The following is a 22,852-nucleotide window of genomic DNA, read 5'->3' as shown; positions in this document are numbered from 1 at the left end:
GGTGAAAATTGACTTCAAACGTTTGAGCTGTAGTGTAGATTGCAATGATAGTGTATAGTTATGTATTACAGAAGAATATATAGAAGTATGAGGACAGGGAGACACCGTAAAAAAGTTATGAGCTGTCTTGCTGCAGAGAAAGTGGAGTCTGTCATCCTTGAAAAGCTCCCAAGATAGGCAGCTGGCAGGTTGAATGATGCTCTGCCTCTGTGGTCAAGTACAGACATAGGCCTTAAGCAACCATGAGCCACTGATAAGCGTGACACTACTGCTCAAAGGTTTGTGGTCAGATTGAAACAGTCTTCTTTTAATTAATAATTTACATTTACTTTAACATAATATTACATGAAATTTATCAGAAATGTTTTCACAGATGTGTGTTTAATGAATCATTTATGTTAAATCACCCATGATGCATTAGGAAATGTCTACACACTTATACATGGGCCCATTTGTAGTAACGATCACTGCTCTATGGACTGATCATATGGTTATATACCTGCAACACATCTGACAAGTGCAAACAGAAAATGGAGTGATCCATCACAAACTTCAACAATTTGCTCTTTTTAATCCACACAATGATTTTGGTTTGTGCTGATATCTTTGGAAAAAGATTTCTTCACTGACAAGTTGGGATCTAACATCACAAACTGACATCTGGTGATACGATGTACCAAATAAAAATGGGCCTCAGTAGATGTCATGGTTCCCTTGCTCTCTTTTGCTGGCCTGCTTCTTTCTCTCTCCTCTTTCGGTGTATGCCTGTGTTGTTGTCCGTGTGCTTGTCTTTTTTAGGGGATGCTCCTCCATCTTCCCGTCCCTCAGTCACTTGTGAACAATCAGCTGATTACTCGCCTGTTCCTCGCGAGGTCTTCATGCTGGCTTCTAAACAACCAGATCATTGCAGTACCAAGGTAACGTATTATGCCACAGTCATGTCACATTTTCCATCAGTTCTTGCCTTTGAATTGAATAGAATAGAATAGAATAGAATAGAATAGAATAGAATAGAATAGAATAGAATTCAACTTTATTGTCATTGCACATGCACGGGTACAGGGCAACGAAATGCAGTTTGCATCCATCCAGAAGTGCTTTAGTGATATAGATATATTACAATATATATTAGCAATAATATAGATATGTGAGTATATTACAGAAATGGGTCTATTATGGTATGTTATAATGTACACGGTATGAAGTAGGTTGTGAATATTCTATAACTATAAGTATGTACAGGCTGTAGTGAGTACAAGCTATGTACAGGATATGAACAGGATATAAATATGAAAAACTATACAGAATATGAAATAAATAACTTTACAGAATCTGGGATATACAGCTATACAGAAATGGGAACTATGCAAGTTGTAAACAGTTGTAGGATTAAAAATTATCGAATGTACAGAATGATTATTTACACAGAGCTATACAGTAGTGCAGTTAAGATAAGTGAGGGTGTAGATAGTTTCTACAGAGGCTGTATAAAGTGCTAGTGGTTGTGAGTGGTGGTTCAGTCCATGTTATTATTGTGTTTGAGGGTACAGTTGTCCATTGTGGGTGTGTGTATGTTCAGTCCATGAGTTTAACGTGGGTCAGATGTCAGGAGGCAGAGTTCAGGAGTCTGACAGCTGTGGGGAAGAAGCTGTTCCGGTACCTGGTGGTCTTAGTCCGGAGGCTCCTGTGGCGCCTCCCAGAGGGCAGGAGGGTGAAGAGTCCATGTGATGGGTGACTGGGGTCTTTGATGATTTTCCCAGCCCTTTTCAGACACCGCTTCCTGTAGATGTCTTTTATGGCAGGAAGTGGTGCTCCGGCGATGCGCTGGGCAGTTTTCACGACCCTCTGCAACGCCTTCCGGTCCGAGGCAGAGCAGTTCCCGTACCAGACTGTTATACAGTTGGTCAGGATGCTCTCGATGGTGCAGCGATAGAAGTTCACCAGGATGTCTGAGGACAGGTGGTTCTTCCTCAGAGTCCTCAAGAAGAAGAGGCGCTGGTGAGCCTTCTTGACCAGCTTGGAGCAGTTGGTCGTCCAGGTGAGATCCTCGGAGATGTGGACTCCCAGGAACTTGAAGCTGCTCACACGCTCCACAGCCGTCCCCTTAATGTGGATGGGTGGATGTGGGTCAGCATTCCTCCTGTAGTCCACGATGAGCTCCTTGGTCTTCTCGGTGTTAAGCAGCAGGTTGTTTCTGTCGCACCACTCAGCCAGACGATCCACCTCCTCCCTGTAGGCGGCCTCATCGTTGTCACTGATGAGGCCAATCACCGTGGTGTCATCTGCAAACTTAATGATGGTGTTGGAACCATCAGCAGGTCTGCAGTCGTGGGTGAAGAGGGAGTAGAGGAAAGGGCTCATCACACAGCCTTGTGGTACACCGGTGTTCATTGTGATGGTAGATGAGCAGCGGTTATCCAGCCGGACATGTTGGGGGCGGTTGGTCAGGAAGTCCAGTAACCATTTGCAGATGAGGGAACTGATACCCAGGTCTGTCAGTTTCCTGATGAGTTGTGAGGGGTGGATTGTATTGAATGCTGAACTGAAGTCTATAAACAGCATTCTGGCGTAGGTGTTGTTGTTGTCCAGGTGTGAGAGGACAGAGTGCATTGCGATGGAGACTGCATCCTCTGTGCTCCTGTTCCGGCGGTATGCGAATTGGTGGGGGTCCAGGGTGGGGGGGAGACAGGATTTGAAGTGTGCTAGGACCAGTCGCTCTAAGCACTTAGTGATGATGGGGGTGAGTGCTACTGGGCGGTAATCATTGAGGCAAGATGGGTTGCTCACTCTTTGTTTCTGTGCAGACGTTTCAGTGTTACGGATCTCCATGACCTTCTGTGACAGTGTCTGAGTGTGCCTCCAGACAACCTTCCCTACCTCTGCCCCGTCTCCTGGAGCCCACAGTGTTTATCCTGTATTGATAACTATCTGCAAATATACCTGTAAGACTTTACCACAGTGTCTCATCATCATTCTGTTGTTTTCATAACAGTACACTGTAGAAATAATGGACTGTCTAATAGGTATTGAGGTCATAGTGAATGTAGTTTATTAGTGTGTGTCGTAGTATGATTTTGTTGTTTATAGGATTTAAGATTAGAAAATAGAAAATAGTCCTGGGATGGGAACAAAGAACTGGGGTGCAGGGAAGTGGGGCAATTAACCCCAAACACAGGACAGTAGCAAGATTTACTGAGGGTGAGGGGCAGACAATTGCCAATGTACATTACCTTAAAAGGAGATGGGGGTCAGGGTGTCAGCACCCCAGGCCACTTTACCAGTGTTTTTCCATTGTGGGGGATTTACTGTAGAAATTGGAGACCAGAGACTATAACTGTAGCTGTTGTGTGAAACTCTTCAGATCAGCCTTTAGAGTAGGACTGCACAGGATGCAGTGTGCTGATCTCCAGATGCATCTGTAAGGAAAATGGGTAATAAAAGGATTGTGTGAAATTTGGAAACATCTCTGCGTGATCTCTACCGAGACAAAAAGAATTGGAGAGTCTCAACAACACTAAGTAGATATTCCACTAAATCTCATTTGTGATTTATGATAAATGTTACCGTTAATTATTTATATTTCTTTACGCTTCTGATTAATTTAGTAAAACTTCTAAACGATTTTTACTGTTGTCAGAAAATAAGACATTTTTAATTCTCTACAGACTTTTGAGCTGTAGTATAGATTGCAATAATAGTGTATGGTTATTGTTTATAGCAGATGAAATAGCAGTATCAGGACAGATACGAGAGAAACGCTCTCGTATTTTAACATTAAACTCATAACTTTCCTTTTTGATGGTTTGCATTTGGCCTCTCAGGGCCACTGCAGTACAGCCCCCCCCCCCCCCCCCCCCCCCCCATTATTTTTTTAACTTAACCCAACAACATAGTTGGTTAAATTATACAAAAAAAAAAAATCATATGTGCCCATAAAAGAGGTCAAAATAACAGAACTCTACTCAAAGTTAGCAACAACCAATACTGATACCTCAAACAAACTGACCTCACTAAAGAAGACAACGGGGGAAACTTAAATAGTGGCTGATCAGCCCACAAAAATCACAAAAAGGGGTAAAGCACACAAAAACCTAACTGAGACCAAAACCAGTTATTTATTATCCTGTAAATTAAACCTTATATTTAAAGAAAGACCAATGTGAATGCAGTGTTGTGTGTAAGCCTCTACACTGATATTACCACTGTGTGGCTGTAACTGCAGCCATCACACCGCCTGACCACGTTAAGGTGGTAATCTCTCAGGGGGAAAACAGAAAAACAAAACAACAAAAAAGAAAATAAAATAATGCTCATCAGATTCTAACAATTCAAAACATGACATTTACCTTAACTGGATGACCTATATAATAAATATATTCTAACCCAACAATAGTACTTCACACTATTGCCAATATTAACAAAACCAAAAAGGGTAAGCCAAGTTATTTAAAAAAAAGACAATTCACAAAGTCTTGAAAAATAGAAATAAAGAATAAAAATCCTCAATCCACTCTATAACAGCAGTCTCCTGCTTCCCTGCAGATCAACACGTTCTCACTCCTAACTCGTCATATGTGCGACGCCCATACAGCATGTATCACTTCTCAGTTATTTATTGCACTTCTTGCTCGTCAGTGAGGCACTTTTAGTGCTTTATCTATTTTTGTGTGGGGACTTGTTATAAATCAGTCTTCAACCTTTAATCTCTCTCTGAAAATGACTGGGATTAAATGCAGTGTAATAAACTTTCCTGAACATGTGTCTTGTCATGATCTCCAGTGCTGCCATTTCATAGGATCTCCTGTCCAGGGCTTCTCAGACGTTGGTTGTTTTTATAACTCCTCTCACCTTCTGCTCTTGTGTCTGCTGTGATAAGCCTTTTATACTCACCCATTTTATTTCCATTTCTGTTTCTCACTATTTTTCTTAACAAGATTAAACCAGAATCAAGGTATGACTCAAGTATGTGAGGAAATTCTACACTAATTGGTACCTGCGGTCTTTCTTCTGTTGCATACCACACCCCAAAGAATGGACACACATAATGCAGACACATTTTCAGTGACCCAAATAACATTCAAACACGCTCTGTATCATAACCTCCTTTTTGTTTGTGTTTATTTTAAGCAGTTGATTTAACATAAGGATTAAAATAGAAAGAACAATCCTTGAAATAACACGTGTGTGAAATACATAATAAAAAACATAAAATAAATAAAATAAATAACTATGTCAAACCTCCTGAGATCCAGCCTCACAATCACTTGTTCTATGATGACTAAAGGAAGTTTATTTACTTCATAGACCCAGTGACGCCCATTCAGTTTCATTATCCAGGAAATAACAGCTGATGCTCACTTCTGTTTAAGACACAGTCCAATCTTAGGTTCCTCATCCTGAGTGGAACAATGGGTCTATAGAATAGAATAGAATAGAATAGAATAGAATAGAATGCCTTTATTGTCACTATACAGTTGTACAGAGCATCTCATACTCAGTGTAAACATGCTGGGGGGGTACAGTTCTGCAGCGCTATGTACATATGGACAGTATTAACATGAGGAAAAACATATATATATATAAAATGTACAATATACAAGACGTAAGTAATATGTAATAAATAGTGTTATGTATATACAGTTGAGTATTGCACATGGAATTGGTATAAATAGTGTTATGTATATACAGTTGAGTATTGCACATGGAATTGGTATAAATAGTGTTATGTATATACAGTGTGAGTACAGCTGCCTTTTTCAGATCATCTCTACATTATATGAGTTGATGATTCTAGCATTACAGATAATGTCTTAATTATTCCAGACTGAGCTGTGGTGAGATCTTTTATTTTCTTTCTTGTGTTTCAGTGACAGCCTTAGCCATCACAGCCGGGCAGGTAACAAACCTATTTGCTTATTTATTTATTTTTGTCTCTAAAACTCATAAATACATATCAATACATGTATTCATTGTGAAGCATCCTGATGATCAGTAACCAAGTGTTTCTTCCTGAAACAATTACATGTAACTGTGCTGCAGTGAGGATAATACGATGTAGTATTAGGGCAAAGTTAAGAAAGGTATTATCGATCATTTTGAGAATAAAGTCAAAATGTGGAGATTACAGCTGTCTCAAGGCAAGCTGCCATGGTTGCTACTGTATATCATCTGAGTTGGTGAAACCGTACTTCAGAATTGGTTTTAGCAAGAAGGAAACATGAGCTAAAATAACCAGAACACAACTTTAAAATGCTTTTCACAGGAGTTTTAGCTCATGAGCTAAAACTCCCTGGTTTTAGCTCATAAACGCAGTGTGGTGATAAGTATTAGGTTGTACCAAAAAAAGGGCTGGTAATAATAATAATGGATTGCATTTATATAGCGCTTTTCAAGACCCTCAAAGCGCTTTACAATTCCACTATTCATTCACTCTCACATTCACACACTAGTGGAGGCAAGCTACAGTTGTAGCCACAGCTGCCCTGAGGCAGGCCGACAGAAGCGAGGCTGCCATATCACGCCATCGGGCCCTCTGGCCTCTACTAGTAGGCGGTAGGTGAAGTGTCTTGCCCAAGGACACAACGACCAAGACTGTCCGAGCCGTGGCTTGAACCGGCAACCTTCCAATTACAAGACAAACTGCCAACTCTTGAGCCACGATCTAATGGACAGATGCAAGGTTATCGATGGTTACATCCTCGTGTAATAAAGAAGTTGAATGTTGTATCACACAATGGCTGATCAATTTGTTTCACTAACTCATCTAAATAAGGAATTTTGTAGCAGAAACAGTAATTATAGCAGTTTGTTGTGGGACAGTAATGTCCATATCAACAACTTTTTTCTTGTGGCTCTAAAACTCCATCGTAGCGTAGAGCCTCCCCGTCTTCTCTGTAGCTCAGTTACTTGATCTAAATCCTTGATCAGCTGTGTGCTGAGCTATGGCCCAGTTAGATGTTAATGTGTGTTCTTATGTTGTGTTATAGTGACAGCTGTGTGTACTGCTGCAGGAGCAAGTAAGCAGTTTATTTATCTTTAACTAATTTGAATCAAAGCCCGATCCATGTCTGATACATGTCTTGTCTTCCTGCAGTAGGTGCTGTAGTCACTGCTCCTGCTCTTCTGGGAGCTGCAGGTTTCAACTCAGCTGGAATAGCTGCAGGCTCCTGCGCTGCAGGCATGATGTTGTCTGCTGCAGCTTCTAATGGAGGAGAAGTGACAGCCGGAGGTGTGGTGGCTGTTTTGCAGTCAGCAGGTAAATATATAATTAGATGTTTTATTAGGATTTTAACTTACAACAACATGCAAAAAGAAGAAGTTCATGGCTTTGGGCCTTGGATTCCAGGCCGGAGTTGTGTCCTCAGCCTGTAGTCTGACTTGGACGAAGAAAACTAAATCTTGTGGACCCCATTGCAGTGTGAGTGTGGTGGTTTCTTACTGGTCAATAGTAGACCTTACTACAGTCTTGTACGGGAGTCATTTTGAACCGTACGTAACATTTGACGTTTGTCGACAGGATTTTTATTCAGCATACAAAACCACCTGCCTTAGACTGATCAATATGGCTGATGAACTATCTGAAACCGTTAATATGGTGTGTGTGAATATCAAATAAAGTCTTATGAATCAAATTATGTCAGTCCTTCATGACATGTATCACTTGGTTTTTTTTTGGAGTGTTTTTTTTCTGTTTTTTAATTTTGTTATCCACATGAAAAATTCCAAAACTGCAGATTTTAGACACTTTAGACCTAAAATGTATATTCATTAGGGGAAAAAAACATTCATTTGTGATAGTAAACGTAAAACAACCTGAAAGACTCCATGTGACAGTCAGAACATTGAGCTTAACAAGTAAGGTCCAGTTATTTGTTTTAACAAACATTTCAAGCACATCCTCTAGTCTATTTGTAGGATTGTTGGCTGTCCACTCAAGAAGTTCAGAATACAAAAAGCAGAATAAGAGATTTTTGACTACCCGACTTCTGTCTGTATTAAGAGTGGCCTTTGGTGTCATATTTCAGCTGCTGCACATGTCAATTGATTTTGTAACACCAAGACTTTAATATTTGAGACTGCTATTAAGCAGGTCAAAAATGAAATTTCATGCTCATCTGAGGCTACATATATACAAACCCGATTTACTTCACACCACATCATTTTTCATATGTAGGAAAAGGTAAGTTCATCAGATGAAACTTAAAGGATCTTTGGCTCACGTCTTCATCTGGATCAGCGGTCCCCAACCCCCTGTCCGTGAGTCCTTTGATACCGGGCCACGAGAGTTGAGGCTCAGGTGTGAAATGTCAAGTCAATGAAAGTAGAAAAATGTTTTAATATATATTAATTTTATAGTATTTTGTAAACGTAAACAGGGGTGGCCATTTTTGGCCACGAACAAGCTGAGAGGGAGTTTTTTTGTTTTTCTGTTACTGCACCAAAAAAAACAAAGATACATAAAACTCATTGATACTTTTACTTATTGCTATGCATCTAACCTCCATCATGGTTAGAAAATAATTCAGTTTGCATGTTTTATTTGGAAAAAAATTGGGGTTTTGTGATTTTTTCCATTTATGAGTTCCTAGGATTATGTGATCTAACTGGTATTTAAAGGGTTAGAATTCTGAATTTGAATGAAATTTTGATTTTCATGAACAGCACTGATGCTAATCTAAAAAATCAAGTAAAAAAAAGTGGAAATTTTTCTTAATATATATGAATTTTATAGCATTTTGTAGTTGTAAACAAGGGGTGGCCATTTTTGGCCACGAACAAGCTGAGAGGGAGTTTTCATGTTTTTGCTCTCTCTGCACAAAAATAACAATGCATTATAATCAATGTTGATGTGAATCAATTACATGACCCATACTCTACTATTAATAATACAAGAAATTTCAGTAGCAACTCAATTATATAAAATTGCAAGATTTGAGGTTGTCTTCCAGCTAGTCGCAGTGGACAAACAAACTGGTGTTTAAAGGGTTAAAAATGTAAAAAGTAATAATTATTTTATATTTATGAAAAGAACTGAAGTTACTTAAAAGCTTTATGCAGATAAAATGGCAAAATAAACATGAAAATAACAGACCTAATCTGTTGGTGGCCACGAACAAGCTGAAAGGGTAGTGATTTTGAACAAAGGCAAGGCAAGGCAAATTTATTTGTATAGCACAATTCAACAACAAGGTGATTCAAAGTGCTTTAGAGAGACATTAGAAACAAAAACAAATAAAAAGTATGATTTAAAATTGATTAAAACAAGCAAACAAACTAACTAACTAAACACACACATTTCACACCTGTTCGCGCGATCTGAACCCTTATCGTAAGGGGAGCTACCAGTCCTTCTGTGGACGAGCTACTTTCTATTTTAAATTCCCTGAATTTAAAATACTCTCTAGACCCAGTCTAGACCCAGCTGGGGAGCTACCCAGAGCTCTAACCCACTTAACAAACAAACAAACAAACAAACAAACAAACAAACAAACAAACAAACAAACAAACAAACAAACAAACAAACAAACAAACAAACAAACAAACAAACAAACAAAGCAGTATGTAAAATCAAAACAGATAAAATCAGAAATATATAAGATCAGTAGTTAATGTAAGTTTTGAAATTTAAGCTTAAAAGTGTGGATTTGGTGCTTTATTCAAATGCAGCTGAGAATAGATGAGTCTTCAACCTGGATTTAAATAAACTGAGTGTTTCAGCTGATCTGAGGCTTTCTGGGAGTTTGTTCCAGATATAAGGAGCATAAAAGCTGAATGCAGCTTCTCCGTGTCTGGTTCTGACTCTGGGAACTGATAAAAGACCAGATCCAGATGACCTGAGGGATCTGGAAGGTTCATACTGGGTCAGGAGGTCATTGATGTATTTTGGTCCTAAACCATTCAGAGCTTTATAGGCCAGCATCAGAACTTTAAAGTCTATCCTCTGACGGACAGGCAGCCAGTGTAAAGACCTCAGAGCTGGACTGATGTGGTCCACTTTTTTGGTCTTAGTGAGGACTCGAGCAGCAGAGTTCTGAATGAGCTGTAGTTGTCTGACTGATTTTTTAGGTAGACCTGTAAAGATGCTGTTACAGTAATCAAGCCTACTAAAGATGAATGCATGGACTAGTTTTTCCAGGTCCTGTTGAGACATCAGATCTTTTATCCTTGATATATTCTTGAGGTGATAGTAAGCTGACTTTGTTATTGTCTTAATGTGTTTTTCTAAGTTTAGGTCTGCATCCATCACTACACCCAAATTTCTCGCCTGGTTTGTGGTTTTTAGATGTATAGATTGAAGTTCTCTGGTGACCTGTAATCGTTTTTCTTTGGCGCCAAAGACTATTACCTCAGTTTTGTTTTTGTTTAGTTGGAGAAAATTGTGGCACAACCAGTCATTAATTTCCTCAATGCATTTACCAAGAGCCTGTACAGGGCCTCGGTCTCCTGGTGACATTGTGATATATATTTGTGTGTCATCTGCATAGCTGTGATAGTTTATTTTGTTGTTCTTTATAATCTGTGCCAGTGGGAGCATGTAGATGTTAAACAGAGGGGGTCCCAAGATGGAACCTTGGGGAACTCCACATGTGATACTTGTCTGCTCAGATGTGAAGTTACCTATTGATACAAAGTATTTCCTGTTTTCTAAGTATGTTTTGAACCAGTTTAGTACAGTTCCTGAAAGACCTGCCCAGTTCTCCAGTCGTTTGAGTAATATGTTGTGGTCAACTGTATCAAATGCTGCACTGAGATCCAGTAAAACTAAGACTGGCATTTTTCCACTGTCTGTGTTCAGACATATGTCATTAAACACTTTTGTCAGAGCGGTTTCAGTGCTGTGGTTCTGTCTAAAACCTGACTGGAAGGCATCGTAGCAATTATTCTGTTTTAAGAAGTAATTGAGCTGTTGAGAAACTGCTTTTTCAATGATCTTACTTAAAAATGGGAGATTTGAGATCGGCCTGTAGTTTTTCATTTGTGTCTTGTCAAGATTGTCCTTTTTCAGTATAGGTTTGATTACAGCAGTTTTTAGTGGTTCTGGAAACACACCTGACATTAAGGAAAAGTCGACGATCTGTAACAGGTCTGACTCTAAAGTCTTTGAGACCTTTTTGAAAAAACTTGTTGGCAGGACATCTAAACAGCAAGAGGAGGAGTTCAGTTGACCTAAGATGTCCTCCAGGTCTTTGCTGTTAATCGGGTGAAACTCTTTGATGGTGTTTAAACAGTTTTTCAGTGGACACAGTACATATCCTGGATCTGCTGTTGATGTACCAACTGCTTGTCTAATCTTTTGGATTTTGTCTGTGAAGAATTTGGCAAAGTCATTGCAGGCCATGGTCGAATGAAGTTCAGCTGCCACTGGCACAGGAGGGTTTGTTAGCCTGTCAACTGTAGAAAATAAGACCCGAGCATTATGGCTGTTTTTAGTGATGATGTCAGAGAAGTAGGACTTTCTTGCACTCCTCAGTTGTAAATTATAATTGTGAAGTTTCTCTTTATAGATGTCATAGTGAACCTGGAGGTTTGTTTTTCTCCATCTGCGCTCAGCTTTCCTACACTCTCTTTTTTCATTTTTCACCAGTGTGGAGTTTCTCCATGGAGACTTTTTCCTTCCAGAGATAACCTTCACCTTAATGGGGGCAATAGTATCCATTACATTTAACAGTTTTGCCTTAAAGCTATTGACGAGCTCATTGACTGAACCTTTGGACAGGTCAGGTGTTAATGGGAAGACCTGGTTAAAGATCTCACTACTGTCTTCAGTTATACACCGTTTTGTGATCACTGCTGTTGATATATTTGTGTGGGCTGAGATTTTACTTTCAAAGAAAACACAGTAATGATCAGATAAGCCCACATCAGACACAGCAATGTTTGAAATGCTCAGGCTTGGAGATCAGTAGGTCAAGAGTGTGTCCTCTATTATGTGTGGCCTCTGTTACATGCTGAGTCAGCCCAAAGTTGCCCAGAGTGTTACTCAGGTCTTTAGTCCCTTTGTCCTGAGGGTTGTCCACATGGATGTTAAAATCCCCAACAATAATTACACAGTCGAAATCAACACAGATCACAGACAGCAGTTCACTGAGGTCATTAATGAATCATTTCAATGTAAGCAGCTGTCTCCTGGAAGTTTTCAGTCTTTTGAATATGTGGCTTTACAGCTGAAGGCCCCATCCAAAGTTGTGTTTGTTAATGTTTACAGGCCTCCCAAATGCTGCACAGACTTTTTTAAATAAGACAGCATCCCCTCCTCCTCTCCTGCTTACCCTGGCCTCACTGATAAAACTATAGTTAGGAAGCCAGAAGATCGCATGACGTCGTCATTGAAAATAAGCGCAAACATTCCCACTGATTTTTCTTTCAACATATGATGAGGGGAGAGCGCGAACGCAGTCCCCACTACCAGAAATTATGTAGTCGAGATTCCCACATTTGGGGAATTCGCAGGCTGTCAGAAAAGCCAGAGTGCAATGGCTGAGCCTCGGCCTGAGAGAACCACCTTCGTGATCATGGTATCTCTCCTACCAGGTAAGTATGAATTCTTTAGCTCACGTATGGGGCAGTCTTTCACACACAAACCCTGCACACTCACGGTGCTCACAATCTCAAAATCAACACAAACACAGCCTGTAGGAAGCTGGGACTACACACTATTTATATATACACATGAAGCAGTTTCCAACAGAGCCCCATAAGGTTATTTAGCTTTACAAATACCGGGAGAATTTCCCATCATGCATTGCTGTATCTGCGCAACAAGAGCTAGCTGAAAGATAACTTTTTTTCATCCATTTAACCTCCTTAAATCCACCAACAAACCACCAGAAGTTCAGCTAACTCAAAGGTAAAGCACGCTGCTAAACGAGTTTGTCTGATACTCGGGAAAAAGAGGATAAACGCAAAAGTTTTCTAGTTGAAGCACAGTCACTTCCGGTCTTTTCGTTAACTGCTGCTAGGCAACCAACAGTTTCCCGCTACGGTCTCGGAGTATGAACAGTGTTGCTCACGAAAACACGTCTGTGAACATGTCCGTGTGCAACAAACAACCAGAAAACAATCCAAATAAAAACACTAAAAATTTACTCATTAACAACGACTGAATTCACTCAGAGCAACTTTTTGCTTTGGCGGGAGTTTATTACCTGCTAAAGATGGCAGGAAGTCTCAAATCACGCGGGTCCGGCGCACATACACGTCTGGATGGTACAGCATAACCAGGTTAAGACATCTCTAAAAAAATATATTTTTGAGTGTTTTTCAGTGTTTTTAATTATTTGTTTTAATTTTGTTTATTTTCCATTGTTCACTGTGGCCTGATAAACATTTTATCAAAATATATTTCATAAGGCCATCGCTAAATATTTACAAGAAATCAGGCATTATACAGTGTGTAAACTTCAGTGTGATTTGGATGCTCAGCAGAAAATGTAGCCAGATATCAGCTGGGTTTAGATACATTTCAGATAAGAAAACCTTTGTTAGTCCCAGAGTTGGGAAATTCAAATTGTTACTGCAGCAGAGTACACAAGGCAGGAACAAATGAACACACACAGCATACCTAACAGCAATAATGCTATGCAAAAATAGAAGAAATATAGACTAAGAAATAGATAAGTACTTATATATGTAAGTCTATTTATCTATATCCATAGCCATCTATCTATATATATCTACATACATACATATACTTATATATGATGTAATAATACAGATTACTATCAGAAGAAGAATGAAACACAAGAAAACCCCAGGAAGGAGATCCTGTTTATTTTAATACCTGCAGTTGCCATCCCATTGGTTATCGCTTGCCTCTTCTTTCTGGTTTGCTTGTGTCGCAATAAACATAAGGCTTCAAATGACACACCACCTCGTTCCCAGCTCAGCAGCTCACCCTCCCAGGACACGGAGCTGTCGCCCCTGAATCATCAAAAACAACAGGTAGCAATAATAATAACAAGGTAACATTAAATATGGTCACAGTAAATGTGATTTACATACATTTGTTTAAGTATTGTTGAATTCTGGTGGCCAGAGTCTTTGGTGACATGTATTTATTGTTTCATGGCTGCAGGCGAAGCTGCGTGAGATTAACATGTCAGCAGTGCGATTTATGGAGGGGCTCGGTGAGGACCGGTTTGGCAAGGTGTACAAGGGCCACCTATATGGCACAGTACCTGGTGAGCAGACCCAAGTGGTGGCCATAAAAACTTTAAAGGACAAGGTAGATTCTGCTCTTTGTGAGGAATTTCACCATGAAGCTATGGTCCGTTTCCATCTGCAGCACCCAAACATTGTTTGTTTGCTTGGCGTGGTCATTTCATAGTGCAGTGGTTGGGTGTTAATAGGTATTAACAGGTATTGCACACTGATATATGCAAAGACCCCAGTGTGTGAATATGTGGTGTACATTCATTGCTGTTGTGCAGTGTACAGTCTGACAGCAGCTGGAGGGAAAGGCCTCCAAAATGTCCACTTGGAACACGGCCTGTCACTGAAGGGTGACCTGTATGGGGTGGGAGCTGTTATCTGACAGGGATAACTACCTCCACTGGGTCAAGAGGACATCTCAGAACAGAGCTAGTTTTCTTGATGAACCTGTTCAGTTTCTTCCTATCCCCAGCAGACCACACCATAAAACATGGACAATACCACCACAGCGTCTGAGGTCTTCAGGAGCTCTCCCTGCTCCCTTCCAAAAGACTTCTCTGTTGCAAATACAACCGTCTTTATCCTTTTGTGTAGATGTACACTCTGTTGTTACTCCAGATCCGTTTATTAATCAGATCACTTATATGAGTCAGCTATCTTAATGCCCATTCTCTGGATGTTCACTGGTGTAGGTGGAGTCCACTACCTGCTCCTTGGTTTTCGGAGTGTTGATCTGGAAGTGGTTCTGCTGGCACCAGTTGACAAAGTCCTCAGTCAGTTCTCTGTATTCCCTGTTGTCCTGTTGTACACATCGAGGAGATGCTCTCATTGCCCACCCATTATTTTAAAATAGAGATAGCCTACATAGTTCATACATATGAGAGACCATTATGAGCCAATTAGGAGAAAGCATTAAATGAGCTGTGGGCCACTGCTGGCACTGTCATCACATTGGAGGGTCACTTTAGTGTTCAAGTAGTATAAAAACGTTTGTCTTTAAACAAGAAAAAACTCACTAATATTTCAGAAAATGTAGTGTTTTGTTTTAATTTTCAAATATTGTATAACAAGGCAAAACTGCAAATGTGAATGCAAATTCTTTTTCCTCAATCTTAATTAACTAAAACCTTTCATTGAATAAAAAAAGAATTGGCACTCAGACATGTGGCAGCACTTTGCTATAATTTTTGTTTTATTTAACAAAATAAAAATGCAGACATAAGTGTACATTTATGTCTACTAGTGAAAATTGTTTTCTTTACAAATAACTCTCACTGAACTAACACAGCCAATCCCTCAACATGGTTTTACTCTCTGCTCATATTGCCTTCATATTAAATCATTTTTTGCTTTTTATAGAAGTTATTTTCACATTGCACTCAACAACAAAATCCCCCGTAACAAAAACTAACTTCAAGAACCAAAATGCACAATATTTCCTCACGTCAACAGTACGGGTGGCAAGTAGGGGTGATGTGGGCCTCACGCAAGTCGGCCCCGGGCCGTGTGTTTCAGACCGCTGATTCACCTACTGTCACTATAGTGAAATTACTGTTTTTGTTTTGAAAGGTGGATGCTGGCAACCATCTTGGAAGAGAACAATACAATCTGTTGTAAGGCCTTCACTGGAAAATTGTGTATTTAGAATATAATACCAACATGTCATTTGAAGATAACATAGTACTTCAGTGACCAAATAGTATTTGGGTAAAAGTCACTGAATAGTGTTGGAATAAAGTGTGAAAATTGTGAAGGATTAAAATATCCAGGAGCTCAAATTACTTCACCAAAACATGTTTCAATCATATTTTATCAACACAAATTGCACAGGTTTATTGAATATGAATAACTTCACCTCAGTTGTTTAAGCTCCTGCCAAAGCAAAACATCTGTGTGCAACCAGTGTCCACTATTGAATTAAGTAAACCCAACATGTTCTTTTTCAGTGCATAATCACATTTAGTGAAATAAACTATTAAACCAGAATTACATATTAGGATTTAGCCAAGTGTTAGGATGTAATGCAGAGTAGTATTTCTAGTAGGCTTTTTTTGATATGCCTGTTTTCATTTTATTTTCTAATTTTTAAAGAAGGCTTTAGAAAGGTCAAAATAAATCTTCTGTAAGGGAGTATCAGCTATTCTAGTAGAATTTATTTTACCAATGCAAGGGTGCATTAGTACCTTGTAATACAACATATCTATTTCATAAAGGGCGAACACAAATGTCCAAAGAGACTTCCTGGCAGCTGCCATTTTAAGTATAACCTCTGGTACGGGCACGTTCAGTTTGCAGCAGCTATACAACAGTGGCCTCTAGAGGTGTTTACACACTATGACCAAATCAGACAATGCAACACAACACGCAGGTCGCCCCAATGAATTGATTAGGCTGGTAGCAGTGACTTGTTAACTTATCATTTGTCAAGCATATCTCCCATGAATGATATGAAATAATTTAGAGACATAACATTGACATCACAAAGTAGAAGCTGCAATCAGTTTTTAGGAAAGTGAGTTTAATAAGAGTAAAATAATGCAGTAATTTCTTAGATTTTATAATCCCTTTATAAATCATGTTGGCTACTGCCTATTTAGCAGTGCAACAAGAGCATTAGACAAACAAACAAATAAATAAACAGTCAGCAAAAACAAAAAAGTTAGTACCCAGGGATAAAAATGTTGAGTATGAAAGGGAAACCTAATGGACAGATGTGATGCCTGAACAGTGGTGGCTTTAAGTGATGTATCAACTTAAACATGCATCCACAGTCTATGTTACATAAGTACGATGATCGGTGGTGACGGCTGGCGCCACTTTGGAAGCAGAGACTGTTGGTTTGAAAGCCTTTAGTGTCTCCTTGTGGCGGGACTCTTATACTGTACTGTGAGATGTCGAGCAGTGACACCCCCCCCCCGTCACTCTGGCTCCTACCTCAAAGCACACTGTGTGCTGTCGATCTTACGTGCTGCACAATAATATTCAATATTTAGTATTTACTGTTATATTCACATAGATCATCGCGATGATGTTATTTATTATATTGCTCTCTTTTTTTTTGCTCGTTTTCTCTTTTTTCTTTCCTGACAGGTGATCCAGGTGATTGATATATGTATTTTTTTGTCTGTTTGTTTTTCTTTTTTGTCCTTTATCACGTTCCTCTTCCCCGCTGTTTTTCTTTCCCTCTTTCTTTCTCCGTTTTCTTTCCCGCAGTCAAATCTGTCCCATGTTTAGCAAGTGAAAATAAAACAAAATAAACAATAAAAGCAAAGGTGAATCAAATAGATCATTAAGGCAAGGCTGGGATGGTCCATTTGGTAAAGTAAATCTGTTGGGCATCTTTCTTTGTCTTTCCACAATAATTCTGATGGCAAAAGAACCAAACGGGACAGGCAAAAAAAAGAAAAGAAGATGTCGAGCAGTGTCAGTAGTATGCTAGAAAGTGATACATTAACATTTCTGGGGTCACCATGAAGAGCTTACTTCCTTTCTTGCTCAGTGTGTAAAATGTGGTACTTAATGGATTGAAAAGAAAAATGATGGCACCCTTGTAGTTCACACAGGTGGTGATGATTCAGGGTTTTAATTTGTAAGGTTTGAATTTTGAGCCATCATAAATTTTAAACCAGGAAAGTATAATATTTAACATATGATAAGTCAAAGCTAATATAGCTGCTCATATATAGCTACTTATAATTTGAAGAACTACCTACACCAATGAGTAGACTTCCCAGAATGGAAACAGCACTCTGTGTGTGGTTGGAGAAAACAGTCAAGTTGTTAAGAACTCTGACTGAGAAGAATCCGCCTGTGTACAGCAGCAGGCTGCCTTCCTAGAATTTGGATATCCCCCGTGCGCTCGTCTCTGCATTATGTGCATTACCTCTCTTGGAAAATTAAAACCACAGCAGCTTTTTATAGCTTTTTTCATTCACTATCAGCTTACACCAAAAGTCTACTCTGAAGAAGATTATTCAAAACATGCAACACAGTCACCAATCCCAGCAAATCCACCCCTAAGTCAGACTGTACAATACAGAAAATAAAAGAGCTACAGCTCAGACTCTACAGGCTTCAGTTAGCATGTTAAATGTGAAAGTTCAGTTAGAAAAAGACTGAACAAAAACGGCCTGAGTTTAGCAATTAACCAAAGTGACAAACATTGCTCTAAATAATACTCCCCTAATCCAAGTAGTCACCCAAACCTGGACGTGGATTTAGAGGCCCGAGGGCCATCTCACACGTTTATTCAGAATAAAACAAGTTTCAATTAAAAAAAATCAAAATCTTGTGGACGTATGCCTTTTACATGTTGGTAAAATGTTTAGGATGAGATGGAGATGTAACACTCATGCACCCTGAAAATTATGAAGGTCTAAATATGTATCAAAGGGACTCACTGAACATCAGTGGATTTCTATGGGGCAAACGTACTTAAACTAGCCACTGTGACCATTGAGGCAGAGCAGAATGAATGATACTGACGGGAACTATGAGGGTTTGTAGTTAAATTCCTGCTCTTACACACTGTAAAATCGAATTAGTTAGAACTCAAAATAATTGAGGAAACTCGTTGCCTCAAAAAAATTGAGTAAAGCTTAGCTAAAAATGACTAAATTAGGACAACTTATTTATTTTGAGTACTCTGTACAAGCTCATTTGTTCCCAGAACTCAAGAAAATTGGATCAAGTTTACGTAAGTTGACCAAGTTAGGGCAACTTACTCATTTTGAGTACACTGTAAAGCCTTGTTAGTTCCCAGAACTCGTTGCCTCAAAAAAACTAAGTAAAGCTTACTTAAGATGACTAATATTGCAAGTCTGCAGTATTAAGAATAACTTGATATTTCTGACTGTACAGTGCTAATTGTTTACTTACTGACAAACATTTCAAGTTCAACTAAATGAAAAAACAATTTGTGGTAACCTGAATATGATTAAAAATAATTAACAACACTTTTTGTCTTGATGTTAAAATCAGACCAACTTTTATTTTCAAACACAACAAAGTATAACAGCCAACATACTGGACACTGTTCTGCTGAACAACAAACAATTATATTGCCATCACTGTTATAATCTTACAATGAAACAAGGTCGCAGATGTAATTATTCTGAAAATAAGTTTAGGCCTACCACAAGTTTGTTTTGTACTTACATTACTTATATAATCAAAATAAAAATATGTGTTGTTCTGTCACAAGTGCAGTCTCTAATTTAAACAACACATTTGTTTTGCATTCCAACACATGAGCTGGAATGTTGTAATGTTTTAAGGATGGCTTGTTTCCAGTCCAGGCATTACTGCCTGAATGACTATCATGGATCGAGGTGATCCAAATGTAGGTGCAGAAGAAAGTCTTTAACTTCCCTTAAGTACAGTGGCAGTGGATGTGGGTTGGAGATGCAATGAGCTTGAACCTGCAGGCGACCATCTTCACTGACCACACCATCTGTGACGGAGGACTCATCTCTCCTGGTGTCCTGCAAGCAAACAATCATATTTTTTGGAACATGAACTTAATTGCTTTCTTAAAACATTTTTTTCTGCATTTGGTATAAAACAGACTCCAATTTGGACAATCTCAGGCTCCCTCCCCACTGGAGAGGTGACATTCAATGTCCCAATTGTCAGTCTGGATAGCCCTGACCCCCACCCGACACACAATAATGTCATGAAAGCATCATTTTAAAAAGGGCTATGCAAACATGGCCAATAACTTTCATTCTAATGATGTGCAAAATGATTTGGGCACAAAACAAATTTTGCTGTTAGAAAACTTGCAGACTTCACTATATTCAGTGTAGACCCTCTAAACTAAGTTTGGGGGATGTGATCTTTCAAGAAATGCAGACCAAACTGTTGTTGTTTGTTTACTTACACAGCATGTCTTGTAGAATTAACTGGAGTCACCAGCAACAGCCTAGTGCAGTCATATCTCAAGTCTAATAACAGAAGACAGGAAAAGATCAGTAAAGAAACAACTTCCCCAAACCAAAAAAGAAGTAAAACAATAAGTAAAACAGGCTGATCTAAAGTATGATTAAAGTTCAGCCTGAATAATATAAATGTCACTGACAGTTGCTAATATATTGGAAAACCAAAATACTTACCACTGAGTTGATGTCTTTCTGTCCAACAGCAGGAGTGCTGGTCCCGAGCCTCAAAGACAGTAAGAAGCAAGCAGAGGGAGAAAAAACAGAACATTTTTCAGAAACCGATTTGATCCTTAATGGCTGTGCAATCATTGTAACATAGAGTTTGCTTATGTTGTTAAATAAAGGCTAGATTTGACATTAATAGATGCCACAGATGTTCAAGGTGCCACAAAGCATGAAAAAAATAGACATCTCAGAAAACGTCGGGGCATTTTTGCAAATATGTGATGTCTTGATAAATCGAGCAGATATTTGAACTTTCGACAGCTACATTCTCGCCTGAAAATATCTTAAAAGTTGATTTTGTGACCCAGAAAAAGCAATAAGCCGCGCTCCTCCGCCATTGGCGAGCTTACAAGTACGCACAGGCTCCGACAACCATGGCCGACATATGCGATCCTCCTTTCCCCTAGATTACCCTTTCTGGGTCACAAAATAACCTTTTAAGATATTTTCAGTGGAGAATGTAGCTGTGTAATGCTCAAATATCTACTTAATTTATCAAAATATCACATATTTGCAAAAGTGCTTCCACGTTTTCGGAGAGCTCTGTTACCCAGCTGACCGGGAGGTCAAGGCTTGATAAGAGTCCGCAAGCACAGCTAACTCTTGGCTTATTGTTTTCACCCCCCCCGAAGAATTTTGTCTGGGCTCTTATCTCACTTTTTTATTTCAAACAATCAACAGAAAATTTCACAGACATATTTTTATATAAGGTTTTTAAGGCTGTGGTGTTAATTTTTAAGTAACATGAGCCCAGCCGCAGCAGCAACGCTAGGCTAACACTAACTAGCTAGCACGATTATAAACCTGGTTCTAAACTAAGAGAAGCCACAAAATCAGTTTGAATAAGAGTAAACATTTACTCACCAAGTCAGTGTATCAGGTAAAGATCCACAGCAATGACAACAATAATCCCTTGAGCTGACGCTTTTCTAGGTTTGCTCAACATATTCCATAAAAAATGCTGGCACCATGAACATGCGGACTGATCCGTGCTAGGGAGGAGGACGGTAGTGACGTGGCATTTTCAAAACACATCTTTCATCCTTCCACACTGAGAAGAAAAACTTCCATCTTACTTAGTTTTTCTAAGTTAAGACAACTCAAATAAATTGAGTTTATCAGCATTTCTGTAGCGGACAGAACCACCTGCTTTAATCTACCATGATGCTCTGTGTTATGTTGTCATGGCAATATGAAGTCAAATAAATACAAATATATAAACTGCACATTTGAAGGAGGACAAGAAGACAGGCAACTGGAAGAGCTTTTGAAGCAGGAAAACTTTTCTGGATTACTCTTAATTTAACTGGAAATTTTGCGAATACAAGTCAAGGAGGAAACAAGGAGGCAGGTTGGATTATATTTGAGGACAGGACGCACGAAGGAGAAGCATGAGGAGAGAGGAAACAGCAGAGCGATGGTGCAGAGCTAATCGTGGGTCAAGTCGAAGAAGCAAGCATCAAAACTGTGAGTAAACATAACACATAAAGACTTAAAAATTACTGTGCTGATTAAGGAAACATTAAATTTGGTTAGTTTGGGGTCTGCAGCTTCAGGTTTGTGGGTTCAGTTGGTCTCAAAATTGAGGAAAGACAAAAAAATTTATTTTGAAAGGTTGTTGGAGGATTTTTACTGTAAGAAATATCTGGGTGTGCAACTGCTTTTATTTAAAAAAAAATTTAATTTTATTTAGTCACATTGGAAAGGGAAAATTGGAGGATCGGGACAATAATGTGGCCAGATTTACTGTTTCCTTAATCAGAACAATAAGTTTGATCTGAACTAGAAATTTTGAAATGGGTTATTTTCTTTCTTCTCTACTGATCACTGTGTGATCGGTTGAGTTACTTGTCAGTCTACATTTATGTTAAAGGTAATTTTAAAAAATGCAGTTTATTCGTAATTTTGTAGAAAAAGGCTCCGCACCTATGACAAAACAGAAAATGGGTATCCACACCCCCAAAATTCCTGTAGATCAGAGTAGCTAAGCCCTGGTTAACTGCAATTATATAACAGAAGATGAAAAATATTGGAATGATTGAAAGAAACAAAGATTGCTTTAGGGTTTGAAGATTTGACTTTCTTATTGAAAGAGACGAAAACTAATCCATGTGTGACACTGAGAAAAAAACTGAAAGCTTAAAAGATCTGGAGGTCTGACTACTGTTATTCAAATGTGCAAAATTGTTTTAATGACATTAGAAAGAAAAATGGGATGTTTAAAAAGGTAATATATAAAGATGATTTTTATATTACTTGAAAAAATGATGTTGTTTAGCGCTTCTGTACTTAGAAAAATGCTGGGTCACTAGTAAGCTGAGATTTAATGTGATAAACTGAGGAAAGGTAATATAATCTACACACTCGCTATTATTGTTGCAATCCATACACCAGTTAATATTTAATCAATCGTCATTCATAATTGGTGATCTATGCAAGTTTTAAGGAATAATATTTGAATTGAGGTTGAATGACGCTCTGCCTCTGTGGTCAAGTACAGACATAGGCCTTAAGCAACCATGAGCCACTGATAAGTG

General features: G+C 38.9%; 1 protein-coding gene, 2 long non-coding RNA genes and 1 other non-coding gene across 8 annotated transcripts; 2 read left to right on the top strand and 2 right to left on the bottom strand.

Annotated features, from left to right (window-relative positions):
- The first annotated feature begins 200 nt into the window (after positions 1-200).
- LOC146706444 (interferon alpha-inducible protein 27-like protein 1) lies at positions 201-7,625 on the top strand. 5 transcript variants are annotated; one of them, XM_085464602.1, is made up of 5 exons: positions 201-917; positions 5,868-5,896; positions 6,987-7,016; positions 7,094-7,255; positions 7,346-7,625. In XM_085464602.1, exons 1-5 carry the CDS (start codon positions 802-804, stop codon positions 7,369-7,371), a joined length of 363 nt encoding a protein of 120 aa, XP_085320728.1. In that variant the 5' UTR covers positions 201-801; the 3' UTR covers positions 7,372-7,625. The 5 variants fall into 5 exon arrangements, 2 of the variants coding, with proteins under 2 accessions (XP_085320728.1, XP_085320727.1); XR_014921557.1 differs by adding an exon at positions 2,805-2,942 and having other exon boundaries at positions 6,987-7,625; XR_014921556.1 differs by adding an exon at positions 2,805-2,942 and having other exon boundaries at positions 5,868-7,016; positions 7,094-7,625.
- A 4,750-nt stretch (positions 7,626-12,375) lies between these two features.
- LOC146706443 (U1 spliceosomal RNA) lies at positions 12,376-12,539 on the bottom strand. Its single transcript, XR_014921788.1, has one exon. It is a non-coding gene; the product is annotated as a U1 spliceosomal RNA (small nuclear RNA).
- A 1,205-nt stretch (positions 12,540-13,744) lies between these two features.
- LOC146706442 (uncharacterized) lies at positions 13,745-15,310 on the top strand. The gene is made up of 2 exons (XR_014921758.1): positions 13,745-13,941; positions 14,075-15,310. It is a non-coding gene; the product is annotated as an uncharacterized LOC146706442 (long non-coding RNA).
- Positions 15,311-19,119: 3,809 nt separating this feature from the next.
- LOC146706441 (uncharacterized) lies at positions 19,120-21,487 on the bottom strand. The gene is made up of 3 exons (XR_014921554.1): positions 20,265-21,487; positions 20,033-20,096; positions 19,120-19,634 (listed from the first exon to the last, which is right to left on the bottom strand). It is a non-coding gene; the product is annotated as an uncharacterized LOC146706441 (long non-coding RNA).
- Positions 21,488-22,852: the final 1,365 nt, after the last annotated feature.

The sequence above is a fragment of the Copadichromis virginalis genome, linkage group LG7, assembly GCF_057382275.1.
Source record: "Copadichromis virginalis isolate Kocher_CV1m ecotype Utaka linkage group LG7, C_Virginalis_male_GT1.1, whole genome shotgun sequence".
Classification (NCBI taxonomy): Eukaryota; Metazoa; Chordata; class Actinopteri; order Cichliformes; family Cichlidae; genus Copadichromis; species Copadichromis virginalis.
The sequence above is the reverse complement of the archived record's forward strand: the minus strand, read 5'-3'. Positions and strand labels throughout refer to the sequence as shown.

Bases quoted from the DNA above. Each gene is read 5' to 3' on its own strand.
- LOC146706444 (XM_085464601.1), top strand. From the start codon at position 802: ATGCTCCTCCATCTTCCCGTCCCTCAGTCACTTGTGAACAATCAGCTG. The intron at 5,897-6,986 runs GTAACAAACCTA...GTTGTGTTATAG, and splicing joins TAGCCATCACAGCCGGGCAG to TGACAGCTGTGTGTACTGCT. The intron at 7,017-7,093 runs GTAAGCAGTTTA...GTCTTCCTGCAG, and splicing joins GTGTACTGCTGCAGGAGCAA to TAGGTGCTGTAGTCACTGCT.